The sequence below is a fragment of the Carassius auratus genome, chromosome 12 (assembly GCF_003368295.1).
Source record: "Carassius auratus strain Wakin chromosome 12, ASM336829v1, whole genome shotgun sequence".
In the NCBI taxonomy this organism is placed as follows: Eukaryota; Metazoa; Chordata; class Actinopteri; order Cypriniformes; family Cyprinidae; genus Carassius; species Carassius auratus.
Genome location: NC_039254.1, coordinates 16,290,625 through 16,305,536, shown reverse-complemented (window position 1 = coordinate 16,305,536; position 14,912 = coordinate 16,290,625). Strand labels below are relative to the sequence as shown.

Here is a 14,912-nt window from a genome sequence, read left to right as displayed (position 1 = left end):
AGCAGCTATAGAAAGATGGATGCATATTTTTGTCTTTAACTTGTCATTCCCCTCAAACCACATCGCAATGTTCGTCTCTGACTGGTTCTTCCTGTTTTCTTACCTCCTGGCACTCTTCTTCTGTCTCTGTTTGTTTTGGTCCCTTTCCTGTACTAAAACTTTTTGCTATATAAAAATATGATAGACTGTAAGCAGGGGCCGGTTTCATAAAACAAAGTTAACCAAATAAACCAGGCTTATTCTGAACCAAATTAACAGAAAAAAACGTCAGACTAACTGAAATAAACCTGGCTTCTTTGGTAAACTGGTTTTATGAACAGACCCCAGGATGGACTCTTGAATTGACTAATGCAAACCAGTGAGTGTAACAACTAACACTGGGTCTGAGTTTGAAACACACACACACACACACATTTATACAATGACCTCCATAAGTATTGGAACTGTTAAAATAAAATTGTTTTCTCTAATGTGGAGGTAAGACATTTGCAAATATGATTAAAAGATAAATAGGGGACAAAACTAAAGAATGTCACATTTTATTATTAGGTCTTTCACGTACATGTTTTGCCAAATAAAACTAACAGCACTTTTAGAGTTCATCCCACTATTTGATGTGAGCATAAGTATTGAAAGAGTTGAATTTATGGCAGATGTAAAAGATTAAAAGCTAATATTTAGTCAATCAGAGCAGTGAGTCTGTGACCCATAGACTTCACCAGACTCTTGGTCTTCTGCTTTGAAACTCTTTTCTCCAGCCTTTAATGCAGTCAATTTCAACTGTTGCTTGTTTTGGGCTTTAGTCTCCTCTTCAGCTGGTGAAATTAATGTTCAATCGGATTTAAATCTGGAGACTGATTTGGGCAATCTAAGGCTTTACATTTCTTTGCCCTGATAAAGTCCTTGACTGAACTGGCAGGGTGTTTTGAGTCATTGTCCTGATCCAATATGAAGTTTGATTGCATTTTCTTCAATATTGATACCCAAGACGATTTTGTACCATTCCAATTCTGCTACTGCCATCATACATTAAGTCATCATTAAATTGAAGAGGTCCTGTTCTAGAGACAGCCATGTATGCCCATGCTATGACACCACCTCCACCAAGCTTTACAGATGAGGCTGTATGCTTCGGATCAATTGACGTTCCCTTTTTTCTCCACACTTTTGCTTTCCAATCACTTAGATACAGGTTCATCTTTGTCACATCGGTCCATCAACTCCAAAACTCTACTGGCTCATATTTACTGGCTCTCTTTTCTTTTAGCATCCAAATTGCTTGATTTTCTTTAAAAGTCGGCTTCCTGGTCTTCATCCTGGTTTGTGTGTGTCATCATCGAATGCAAGACTCAGAATGCAGAAGCAATGGATTTAACTGCTAAAACGCATTCCCTGCTTTTAATGAAAGAAGAATGAATGCAACAGGACACAGATGAACACTTAGAAAGACTGTTCCAATGCTTCTGCTCACATCAGACAGAGATGAAACTCTAAAAGTGCTGATCTTCATCGCTTAGCTCATCTTTGTGTTGAATCACACAATAATAAAATATGATATTCTGTATTTTTGTCTTCGTATTCAATTCGTCTTTTAATCATATTTACTGATTTCTTGACTCCACAGCAAACAGAACAATTTTGTCTTTACTGTTCCAATACTTATAATACTTACAAAAACATATATATAAATTCTTTATTGATTTTTTGTTTGTTTTTGTGAGAAATTACAGGCAAGCCTTTTTTTCCCTTGTACTGCACAATTCTGATTCTATGACATGTCTTCTTTCAGGAAGTGACTTGGAAGGAGTGTGGAGCATTGATGTTAATGAAAATTAACTCAAACATAAGAGATAAAAAAATTACAAAAATAAAATATTAATAATAATAATAATAAACTTAGTAGTGATTCTTTAAATCCTGTTTATCAACTCTTTGAGATACTTAATCTGTGGAACATTTCTATAGTCACATCTTTATTTAACAATTTCTAAAATGAGATCTGATTTATTTTCTATATTAAGTGCTTCTGAAAATTGTAATCTTTCGTTGTCATATCTTTTACATTTTATTAAAATAGGTTCAACTGTTTCAGGAAGATCACATTTAACACAAAGTCCAGACACATGTTTTTTCTCTTATAAATAATGATTGATTAAGTGCAATGTGTCCAAGTCTATGACGAGATCTTCCTTTCTATCCCCAAAATTCTCCTTTCATTTCCAACTGTTCTTTGAATATTATATAAATGCCGTCCTTTATTCTCACCACCCCATTTAATTTTTCATGCATATTTTTATGTTTTTTTTATTAGCCCTTTTTATTTCTAATTTACTCATTGGATTATTAAATTCGATGTCTGACATTTTAATGTTTTTATTTGATACAAAATAAATATTTGTTTTTGTTTGTATCCTGAACAAACTCTGTAAAATGACTGACAAAATGTCTTGTCTAGTTGAAGTTTTTGCACTCTTTAAACTTGATAGTGCTGAAAATGAGTCTGAACATGACTACTTTAGGTATATTAATGTGGTCAACTCACTGAAGAGCCAAAAATAAGGCAATCTTTTCTGTAGCATAAACTGACGGATGATTAGATGTTCTTTTTGCTATTCTATACCTAACCCTAACATATATAGCTGCTGCTGCTTTTTCTTAAGTGTTGTTTTATTTATGCATTTTAGATTTATTTAGTTTTATGATGTACAGAGTGTGAACGAAAATTGAGTGTAATCTCAGACCATATTTGTAAATCTACCAGTAATGCATGCCTTTCTGTGTTAATGTTCAAACCAACCAATGTTTTTACTTTAAAATTAGGTTAACCTATACGATTTTATTTTTTAAAGGCCTTGTTGGAAAAAATGATGTTTTATTTTATTTTAATTAGTCACTCACACATACTTTAGTAGCCTAAATCCTTTAATATGTATTTTATATAGTCAATATTAACTTCTGGCGTTGCTATATCAGTTTAAACCCTGTAGATGCATATTAATATTAAACCGGAATGAATGTGGTAAGTCAAGATGGGATTTTCTTGCCAAATATACTTTTACAACATTACACGAAAGGCTAAATATTTCATAGAAACGCGTCTGGTGTCTGGCATCTGACATCTTTGTGTTTACTGTTACGAGTATGTCATCGAAGATTGTAAAAAATCTAAAGGTTTTCGGGTTTTGCAACTCAATTGTAAGCTAATTAGCTTTGAGTGGTTCTGGCGTTGTAAATGGTGGTGCTGCAGGTCAGCTAAAAAAAAAAATTGTGTTCAGTGATCACGGTGACAATTTCAACTTTATGACATAGGCCTGTGAGCGTGAGGTTAGCTGAAGGTTTATTTAATGGTCAAAAGGAGGTGAGATCTTTTAACAAGTCAGACCATGGTATATAGAAAATATGAGCCAGATGTTTCAGGAGTTAATGACATATGCTTATTTCCTATTTGGCTGATGTATATTTATTTATAAAACGCTATAAAACTTTTAAAATTGCGATGCTACAAGCTCTCACATCTTTTACACGTGTTGCTTAATGAACGTATCTGATAGTTTTTGGCTTGTTTCGTTGTTTTAGATGAATAACCAGTAACCTAGTTTTCTTTTTATTTAATTTGTAACAACTTTAACACTGTTTTTACACTTTTCAAGTACAAAAAAAAAAAAAAACAGGACTCTCTCTAACTGTTAACCATTTAACAGGTTTGTACTGTAGAAGTTTATTTTACCATTAAAATCACAATAATTTTTGAAAGTGTAACATTATATCAGTTAATGAAATTACGGCATTTAACTGTAAATTTAAGGTAAAACCTAAAATGTTGTTACCGTTTTTTACAGTATTTTTTTTTTTTTTTTTTTTTTACAATGCATCTCTTTCATTGAAATATCAATTTCCTTAGCACCAAACTTTCCAGTTTTATTTCTATCCATATTCTGAAGGTTTTTACCTTTACCATATATCATTCACCTGATTTATGACATTTAATTACATTTTTCCCCTACCTGTTAATAGTATTTCCTGATTTATGGAAAAAAAAAATCTTCAAAGAAGATTTTATCCAATGTTCGAACAATCTCTATTAGTCTGCTAATCTAAGTTTGGCTTCCACATGAATATAAGACAACAACATAACAACAAGTGGTGTTGTTATGTTTTTGTCATATATTCATGTGGAAGCCATCTCATGTGGAGACTGTGAGGTCAACCTAAATGCTTCCATAAACTCAGATTGTTCACACGAACACTCATGTCTAAAAGCTCCAAATATGACTCGAAACATGAGTCATAAAGCCGAAATAGCCTTGAATGAAACCCGTGAAGAACGCCTCTGTCGATGTCAATGATTAAAAACAGCAGCGCTGACAAGTTCTCCTCACCGTTTCTCTTTTTTATTTTCTGCTTCCTCATTTCTCAGTTTTTCCAGCTTTGGACAATTGTTCCTTCGCTTGATTATTGACTGTAAATACAATGGTGGTTTAATATACAGATGTATTGTCATCCACTCGAGTCTCACACCCCTCCTGTTCACTTCCACTCCGCGCGCTCAAACCCGTCGAGCAGCACAACTCTGGGCGCATTTGTTTTCCTCCCACTGACACAACAGCACTACAGGACTGAAGAAGTATGGAGCCGAGGAAACCAGAGACACAGAGAGATGATCGTTTCTTATTCAAGTGAATTATTCCCAGCGCTCGGAGAAGGAGGAGTCGAGGGATTATTGTGTTCTCTGATGGTAAGTTCATTTGATATCTCATCTGATTGTGTTACATATCTGCGCTGGAATCTGTAGGCTACTATCGGTTTGTTATGAACAATAGTCAACAGCTGTTCATACAGTCATATCATGAGACTGCCATAGTTGTACTTCAATACCTGATTCACAACCAGTGACAAAGTTAGGTAGTTTTGCTTTATTTCTTTATTTTGTTTTGTTTCACTTTATTTTGCCTTTAGGTTTAAAAGTTATAAAACCGATGTTATGATTTAAAAAATTCAGATATTAACAAATGACAAGATTAAAATGAGTGCTGTCAAAGGATTAATCGTGAATCCAAAGTTAAAAGGTTGTGATTACGTAATATATATGTTATATATACAGTGTAGTGTATATATTTATTTAGATATAAATACAAATATAATATAATGTAATATGATATGTGTAGTACATAAACTGTTTACTGTATACGTACTTAAAAACAAAGTTTCACTTGAAAATTTCTAGTAAATTCCAAAATATTCAGAATGTTGCACTGAATTAAAAATTACATTTTGAAGTAGAAAAACTTGAAATAGGATTTTCTTGCATTGTATTAAAATAATCATGCTTTGTTTACCATTTTTAACAATGTAGATGTATTTGTGTGTGTACATATATATATATATATATATACACACACACACACACACACAAACACACACACACATACATATACATATATATAAAATTATATATAAAATTAAAAATTTTATTCAATTTTATGCACACACATTATTTATTTACATCATTATATATTGTGAGATATGTGTAGGGTTTTTAATATAATTGTTCAATTATCTGAACACACTGTTCCAGTTCCAAACCAGTTGCTGGATGCAGTGAGGACTCCTGAAAGTGATCACGGGTGGTTTAGACACATTTTTCTTGACATTAGAGGCGTTGACTGATGCAGTTCATTCCATGAAGGTGCAGCAGATGATGACTGTACTCAAAACACACGTTCACTCACGTCTTCACAAGCACAAGTAGCAGCTGCTGGTGTGGCTGTTTATATTCATTAATCAGTCATCAGAACAGAAACGTCCAATAATCTGCTTTACATATTATGTAATTAGTATTTTGCAACAACCTCAATGAAACCGAGATTGCAGTTTGCACATACTGTAGCATGGTGTGTTTTCCTGTTTTACAAGCTGACGTTTCCTCTATTTTGCTGTCTCTTCTTCTGTGTAGGTTTGGGGTTAGTGCAGCGTTCCTCTGCAAAATACACTCACTTCCTGTAGCCAGTGTCATGCGTCTGTCACTCTAAGTTTACATGCTTTTAGAATATCTGATTCCCACTAGTGTTAAATAACTCTGAAAAACTACATTGAAAGTTACTTCTTTAGCTTCCAAATCATGATTTTAAGTAATATACTAATTTAATGGTACAATACAGTGTAGTTTCTCCTTATAGATAGATAGAAAGATAGATATACACACACTCATGTGTTTAATTGTACTGTTATTTAAATAAAAACAATTACCTAGTACTTCTCTTCTACTTCATCCATTCGTACTTGTATATTTTATCTCTGCTTTCTTCATTAAAGTAAAGAATGTACTGAACTAAATCTTCACTTAAAATCTTCAGTTTTGAGGTCGTCTGCTGTTACAAATCTTGACAGTTTCTCTCATCTTTCTCTCCGACACACCTGTGGTTCCCCTGGTTTGTCTGCATTCCTCTGTTTCAAATATTTTGTGTTGTGAATATAGTAGTCCCACCCTTTTAAAAAAAGTCACATTTTTAAGCTAATAAACATATTTTGTTATATTCCTCTTATGTAAATATAAATGAGTAGATTTCAGGGTAAATACTCTGAAAGGGACCTTTTCTTCTAAATGTGCACTGCCTATAAGTGACACACTGGCTTTATATCTGTTAATTAATTAATTTTTGTTTCATATTTTCTTATTTAAAGGGGTCATATGATGAGTTGCAAAGACTAAAGTCTCAAACCCAAAGATATATTCTTTATAAAAGTTAAGACTCATCCACGTCCTCCTAAAACGCCTCGTTTAAACACGTCTCCAATTCTCTACATCACTGTGTGGGAAGATTTTTATAACGCTGCTCAAATGTTCACGCAAAGAAAGAAGGCGTAACTTTGATTGTCGCTGTAGTATTGTTGTTGCTGCCACATTGTGGAGAAGCTGTGTGTTTCATTGTGAAAGCGAAACTACTTTATTTAGTCTTCCAAAAGAAGACACAATTAGAAATCAGTGGTTAAGTTGTATTTACAACATTGTTCCAGAACAGTTCTAAACAAATATTTAGATGTGTTCATCGCATTTTACGTCGGACGAGGACTGTTTCCTGGGAGAGTAGCCTACAATGCCATTGTTCTGACAAATAATGCTGACTCACAGCCTGTAAGTATGTTTTCATATTTAAAGGATTTGCCACTGATATTCAAACGCAAGTTCAGAGCAGGGGAGTAGAGCCCAACCGTTATATCGTTTAGCCGATATTTTCAGCCGATATGAGCCTGTTGCTGATATAACACAGATTAAATGCTTTCTGAATGGTGTAATTACTTAGTTTGTCCAGCAGAGCATGCTCCGTTGTTTGATATGGCGACCCAGGTCACTGTAGTGTACAGATGTGCAGATGAGGTCAAACTTCACCGAGTCCACATATTATCAACCCGCCACCCACCCGCACCTATATTTGATTGTCACATTACAATGATTCTAATTCTTAGTTTTGCATGGTATGATATGATGAATGGATGGCTTATTTTTAACAGCAGATTCAGTGACATTAGAGCTGATCTGTGCATCATGGCACGTGTCTGCAGCACATTAAAGCCTGTGTTTACGGCCTCCGGCTCACAGCCATTCAGTCAATGCTGGTGTTTAAACCGGCCGCGTCACGTATACTCATGCTTATCTCATGCTTATCACTTCGTTCACATCACATCGTTCACATCACATGGCGTGGCAAAACAAACGTCCAGTGTAGAATAGAACCCATTATAACAATGGCTATAGAATACCCAAGACATGTCACTTGTATAGTTTTAAATGGGGAAAAATGCAACACTCAATTTGGCCGCTCCATCGAACGAAGCCCCGCCTTCTGAGCAAAAGAGCCAATTGCTAATCAGTAAAGTCAGCATGTCACTGCAGCTGCCGTTATAAGTCTCCGTTTCTGTAGAAACAGTCAACACTCTGAGATGTGCGCTTAGGACTGCGTATGTGCACTGGCTGATCTAGCCTGAGAAAATAAGCTTTTTAAATGCTATTTGAGGAAAATAAACAACATTTATGATGCAGTTGTTGTTAGATTTCATTGGTGACTTCAAATATGAAATTGACTCGTATGTTTAGTGAACCATTTTGGAGAATTTGATGTTTCCTCATTCAAAGAGATAGGAGCTGCACTTGCATGCCTGAGAAGCGTTTCAAAGATGGCCGCCAAGTGACATGACTAGCCTTGAACTCAGTTCCTGGAGGACCAGAGCCCTGCAGAGTTTTGTTCCAACCCTGCTTCAAAACTCATACCATGTAGACTTCAAATAAGCCTGAAGGACTTGATTAGTTGGAATCAGGTGTGTTTTAATTAGGTTGGTTGAATCTAAACTACGCAGGGCTCCGGCCCTCCAGGAACTGAGTTTGACACCCTTGCCATAAATGGACTTGGACTATAATCAGTGTTGTTGATGCCTCGTTCTATTTATGACGTGCTGACACGAAGTTCAAATGATTTTCAGTGGTTGCTTTGTGGCGTCCTGTTGCGGCGCAGACACAATGTCAGCATAGTTCGCCTGTGCAGTCTGTAACGTAGCAGATTGAAACGTTAGTATCTTTTTGCAGTTCAACAGACGGCAGTGCGGTGGTGGCTTGAGTCGGTTGAATGGGGATTTAACGCTATGTAGTCATCTAGTTGGTGGTCACCTAATGTTCCTGTCTTTTACTCTCACAATAAGCGTATCATTTTAGTTTGCTACATTGGTTAATTGCACTGAAGTCAGACTCTTTTTGAATAATAAAGTTTATTGTTAAATACCCTGCCTCCACAACATAGGCCTATGTTTGTCATCATTATGTGTTTGATCACCACATTTGAGTTATCAATGCAAAAAAATGTGTTTATGTATATATATATATATCCTGTTTAAGTGTTTATGTATATATATTCTGTATATGCTATGTACTGTATGCTCTAGTGTAGAGTAGAGCTTGTTCTTTGTCATTTCTCCGGTCACAAATACAGACATGGTTTTGTTTACGTGGTGCGATGCAACTCAATGTTTAAAAAGACAGTATAAGTCATTATAACCAGTAATTATGTCACCAATGGATGCTACAAATGCTTCATTTGTAATGGGTTTTATTGGTTTTGTGTCGTTGCGCTGGGACACACGGCATCACAGTATAGTAAGGGGTGTAATATTTCCGTGACATGCTTGAGGCATTCGGGCCAATCAAAACACACTGGATAGCTGGCCAATCAGCGTACACCTCACTTTTTAGAACAATGAGCTTTGTAAATGTCAACATGTTTCAGAAAGGCGAGGCATAGAGGAGCAACAATAATGTACAGTATGTGGAAAATAATGTTTTTTTAACCTTAAACTGCACATTTCATTACACCAAATACACAAAATAATTCTTTGTTGTTTATTGTTTTTTTGTCTTTTCTCCTTTATCTTCAGATCTCATGATGACTGTATCCGGACCCTAATTTCCTGCTTGCACTGAACACCAGCCACATATCGTGTTTGGGATTATCAGAAGTGGGCCACTATGTCACTTTCACAGCAGGTTCTGGTGAATTATGAATACAAGTACACTGCTCGAGATGGCAGAGAGGTGTCCATCAAACCCAACGAGCACTACATCCTAGTTGCCAAGACCAATGAAACCTGGTGGCATGTTCGGAAGGGTGAGACCGACAAGCCTTTTTTCATCCCAGCAACCTATGTCACCGAACTCCCACCTGAGACCAACCAAACTCTACCGGACCCTCCAGAAGAGTTTAGTGGAAGTGAATACCTCAAGTCCAACTCAGAGACAGCTCCTGATAGACTTCCCACCATCATTGAGCCCGATGAAGTCACACTCCGAGTCCCTGCCTCTATAAAACGAGACACGGAGAAGGATGGCCACAGAATATCAACATTTATTATTCCAAAGGAATTCTTTGAACTGAAAGGTTTGGATCCAGATCCCATAAAGACTGAAGCAAAGCCCTGTCCTGTGCCTGAACTCCACCTCTATGACAACATTAAAGACATGCCTTCCATCCACACTCCTCCAACTAATGGGGAAATACCACCCTCTATGTTACTGCCACCTCTCCACACAGTTAACACACCTCAGTCCCCCAAAATGGAGATAAAGTCAACCGTAAATGCAACAGAAAGGCCTCAGGTGGACTCGAAGGCCCTAGATCAAGATATTCAGATGCTCAATAGAGCTGGCTGGGGTGACGTCTGGAATGCCATGAATAAAGACGAGAATGTGTACGAAAGTTTGGATACAGCAAGAGAACCAGAATCCTCAATAGCCAAAGATAATATGACTGTAAAGCCTGTCACACCAGATAAGAGTGTGGTAAGTAATATTTAATGTACTAAGTAAAGTTAAACAGCAATTTCTGATTATGATGCAAAAATATATATATTCTGTACTATTCTATCCTCCTTGCAATGACAGCAGTGTTCTCTCTTGACAATAAATGAAGCCTTAGATGTAGCCTATTGCTTCATTATGAAATACTGCATACTTTAGTAAGTATATGCTCAGTCTGAATGATTTAGCTGCTTTTCTTGAACACACGGGGGCACTGTCTGCAAATAAGCTCTGAGCCTACAAAACCAAAACCAAAACCATGGGGAAGTGATGATGTCTCAGGTGTCCAAAAAAAGAAAAAAGAAAAAATGTGTCTGTCCCTAAAAGTTGGTGTAGAAATGCCTGCATTATATCAACAGTTGATTGATTGAGCTAAATATATTATTTTCCTTTCCACATTTCAGTGTATTAAGTAAAATGTTTTTTTTAATTAATCATTCACTTAATTACCTGTAAAAAGACGGTTGTTTTAATGCCTCTGCAGTATATTTTTTTTTTTTCTTGTAGACCTACTATATATAAATGCTAGGAGGACAGGGACATTTTAACCCATAGGCCTAATTTTAATAAATTTTAATATTTTAATTCACAAATCTAGAAATATGATGTATCCACAAATGCCCCATTAGCAAACAGACACAAGAACTTTTAATATTTAATATAAAAACTGTCATATAGGCTATTTTTCAGTATTTGTCAAACTTCATCCCCACTAACAAAAACATGCTAAAATAACTTTTATGGAAACATTATTCTTTTTGAACATTCAAAACGTCCAATTTTTACATAGTAGGCTATGAACATTAGGTAAATTTTAATTTAATCATTTGTTATTTTTAGCATTATGAATCAAGAGACAATCCATGAACAAATTATGTTTTAGGGCGAATGTTTTGAAAGCCAGTTGCATAAACTTAGCCTAGTGTCTTAAAAACTAGTCTGACAGAAGTTAGCCAAGTGGTAGCTAATCAGTCTTATATTTTGTATTCAACTTAGTTTTTATGTAACTTATTATTATTATTATTATTATTATTTATGATCAGTCATAAAGAAACTTGTAAGACTAGTCTAAATCCTTCCTACAACTGGTCACGACCAGACAAGAACAGAAAACATAAAAAATAAAACGTTACGAAATTTTGTTCATAACTTTTAATTGAAAGGAATTCGTCTCGTGCAGACCACTGTTTTGGCGCCCGTATGTTTTTAAAGACTTTAAAGCAACTAAACGCACGCTTTGTGGCATACTTGTGACATTTAAACCTATGTAAATGACAAGGATTAATAAAAAATAGTAACTTACTCTTTCCGTTCCGTTCCTAACCTCACGCTCGAGCGAACTACTGTTGCTATGGTTACAGCCTCACTTGTTTTGTGTGGTACGTTAACTGAAAAAAAGACGTTTGAAATTTCCCTCATTTGATAAGCAAAATTAAAGCTGTTCTGGCCAGGTATGAAGCTTCAGACGGGTCAAGCCCCAATCGCTTTCTAATGAGGACAAAAACGTATTTAGAGTTAGCTGATATATTTCTACGTTTGAAGAGAATGTAACGTATAGTTATTAGCGATGTTTTGACTCTATAATCAAACGCCCTGTCAGACTCCATCTCTGGAGCTCCCTGCCAAGTGATCTGCATGTTAATGGTTTGCTTGTCTGTTTGTGTGTACCGGCACAGAACCGGCTTCTTACTCCGTTTATTAATCGACCAAACCGGGCTCAAGACGCTCTATACGGTGCGTATGGAAAACTAGTCTACTAGTACATAGTTTACCTCGTTATTATAATTTTTTTAACCAAAACATGTTGCACGTATCTAAATATAAGCCTGCTGATTTGACTGTGTATGGGGGAAGGGGTTTTCAAGCATACTTCCAGAGTCAAATGAAGAGCACAACAGGTTAGACGAGTCTCAGCCGAGTGCCCTAGTGAGTGTGAGTGGCACTGTAGGGAGGTACAGTACCTGGCGTTTGAGGCCACGCCCACAAACACACCTGTTTCCCTGCGGAGGGACGATTAAAGCACGGCAGCATTACAAAGATGGATTATAAACAGACGCTTGCTATCGGTTGGAATATCGTTTGCAGCTTTTTGTAATCTTAGCGTTTGGAGACGGAACGCTTTCACCTGAGCCAACATCTGCTGTGAGGTATGACAGAAATATCCTGAGCTTCCTGATCGGAGGGATGCGGGGAACACTTTGGGTGGATTTCTACTTGCATAAAATAAGTGTTATCATGTTAACGCGAAAGATAAAATCGAGATTAAGTTAACAAGACCCTACTTAAAATTGAAATGCATCCAATTCGAATGGAACTCTTCTATTGGCCTATGTCTTCTGTTATGTTGTATTATGTTAATTTCCAGATTATTTGTATATTTTTGGGCTTAAAGACAGAAGGTTCTAGGTGGTGTTACTTTCCTGAGATAGTAGGAATGAAAAGTAAGTAAAACAAATAAATAAAGGGCAGAATACATTTTTGTTATAACAATAATAACTGGCAGAATCATATAAACAACTGAAATAAGTTACTAATAAGTTATTAATAATTATGTATAATTTGATTCAAAATATCATTGAAAATTTTCCCAAATCAATGTATGGAAAGTCAAGTTGAGTTTTGAACTTGGTATTTTTGAATAACTAATTATTTATATTTGTGAATGTATATGTATGGATGTGTGTGTGTGATCTATGTGTTTGAAAATGTATTAATTTGATTATAAAAAAAAATTATTAGATAAATTATTAGAAAGTGTTTTTGTTCTAGTATTTATGTATTGGTTACACCACTTAACTAATTCTAAAACAATTTAAAAACATAGATTTTAATTTCTAAGAATTTTGGCATTTTGAAGTATGTTTTTGAGATTTTTCTTTTTTTTATCTAGACACACTTATTAATTATTGACCCGTACAACAAAATTCCATGATATTACCATCTAAAACATCACCATGACATTATACCGCCATAGTACTTTTTGCTAGGTATTAATTAACATCACTCTCTGAAATTAGTGGCCAGTCAGTGTGTGATTTACACACACAGATGTCATCATAGTGCCATGCTACTACTAAGATAATGTAATATTCTTCACATCTTTCCTGGAAGTGTCCATTTCAGCATGTCTGTAAGTCTGTTCTGTTTTCTATGGGTTTTAGTTTTGTGGGATAGCACAAAAAACTCTGGAGTCCCGCCAGTGAAGTTCTGGTTTCCATAGTGATGGTGGCTTCAGCGTTGGCATGGCTGAGGTGCCATTCAGTTCGGCGGGCACAATGTGTAGCGCTGGTGTGCAGTCCCGGATATGTAGGTCAGCTTATGCTAATGCATCTCACACAGCGCTGTGCAATGGAAGACCTCAGATCCTAGTGCATGTGCACGACTGGAGCGTAGCACGTGAGAGAGTGAGTGTAAGCAGCAGCATAGGTGGAGTAGTTTAGGATTACAAGAGATGCAAGTTTGTGCCCAATCGAGTCCTGAAAATTTAAAGTGATGCTGCTTATGTAAATTAATTATTTGTCAGGTATATCCCCATTGGATTGTCTCTACTTAATCATTAAAACTTTGCAAAAGCTCCATTCAGCAAAGCAATCACAATCTCAAAACTGTGTGCATACTACATTTTTTGTCAGTGCTTTTCATCTGTAATTCTTGTTCAATTACAACATTTTTTATGTGTTATAAAATAACCTTTAAATATGCAAATACAAATTCTGCAGTGCAAAAGGTCACTGATTAATTATGGTGTTGTTGCTGAGTTGTGTCTTCCTGTAGTGTTTATTTCTCTGTGGCTGTTGCTCTGAGCTGATGTGCTCTTTAATCTCTTTGCGCTTCGTTTAGTAATTAGGACGGGACTTTATAGGTGGAGAGATTAATTTTAGCACAGTAGTACACTGATGCAAATATCCACAACATATACTACTGAGAACATTTGTTTGAAACCTCCAGTAACTCCCTACTGTACAAACATTGGATCAGTATTGGTTAGTTCTTGAGCAGAGACAAATAGTGGAGTTTGAGCCATTTGTTGCTTTTTCAGCATTTCCAGGTCTGTTTATATGTTTAAAAAGTTCATTAGACATGGTGAAACACTTATATAATATTATATTATCCATCTATCCATTTTCCAAATCAATTGTAGGGTCACAAGATGTTGGAGTCTGTTTGAGGCAAAGACAGTAAAACACTACAGATGATCTTAATATTATATTATATTATTTTATTTCATATCAGCATCACTGCTTATGGAAAGTACTTTCAGAAGACTAAAAAAACACACATAAACTTCCTCAACAGCACTTAAGGGTTCTCAGTTCTCTTTTGCAATGGACATTGGTTTGTGTATTCTGTGGGATTCCAGGTGTGAATAGAGGAAGTTTCCATTTTTGCTGTTGGAGAATTAAATCCAATCTAAAAGTGAAGAATCTTTCAGATGTTTATTTTTTTTCTATACAGTAATAGTCAGTGGGATTTTATGGAGCATAAAAGTTTCAGGAAGGAAGCGTAAAAGTAATCCAAAGTTAATTCCCAAATCAAATTGAAAATATCGACAAAGACTAAATCAGTTATTTGA

At 35.7% G+C, this 14,912-nt stretch overlaps 1 protein-coding gene across 1 annotated transcript in view; it reads left to right on the top strand.

Moving 5' to 3' along the window:
- Nucleotides 1-4,351: 4,351 nt before the first annotated feature.
- LOC113111973 (rho GTPase-activating protein 27-like) overlaps nt 4,352-14,912 on the top strand; it is a 34,599-nt gene continuing 24,038 nt past the window's right edge. The window contains exons 1-2 of the mRNA XM_026277271.1: nt 4,352-4,735; nt 9,421-10,321. Of these exons, the coding sequence (XP_026133056.1) occupies nt 9,512-10,321 (810 nt within the window). The 5' untranslated portion in view covers nt 4,352-4,735; nt 9,421-9,511. The remainder of the gene's footprint in view (nt 4,736-9,420; nt 10,322-14,912) is intronic.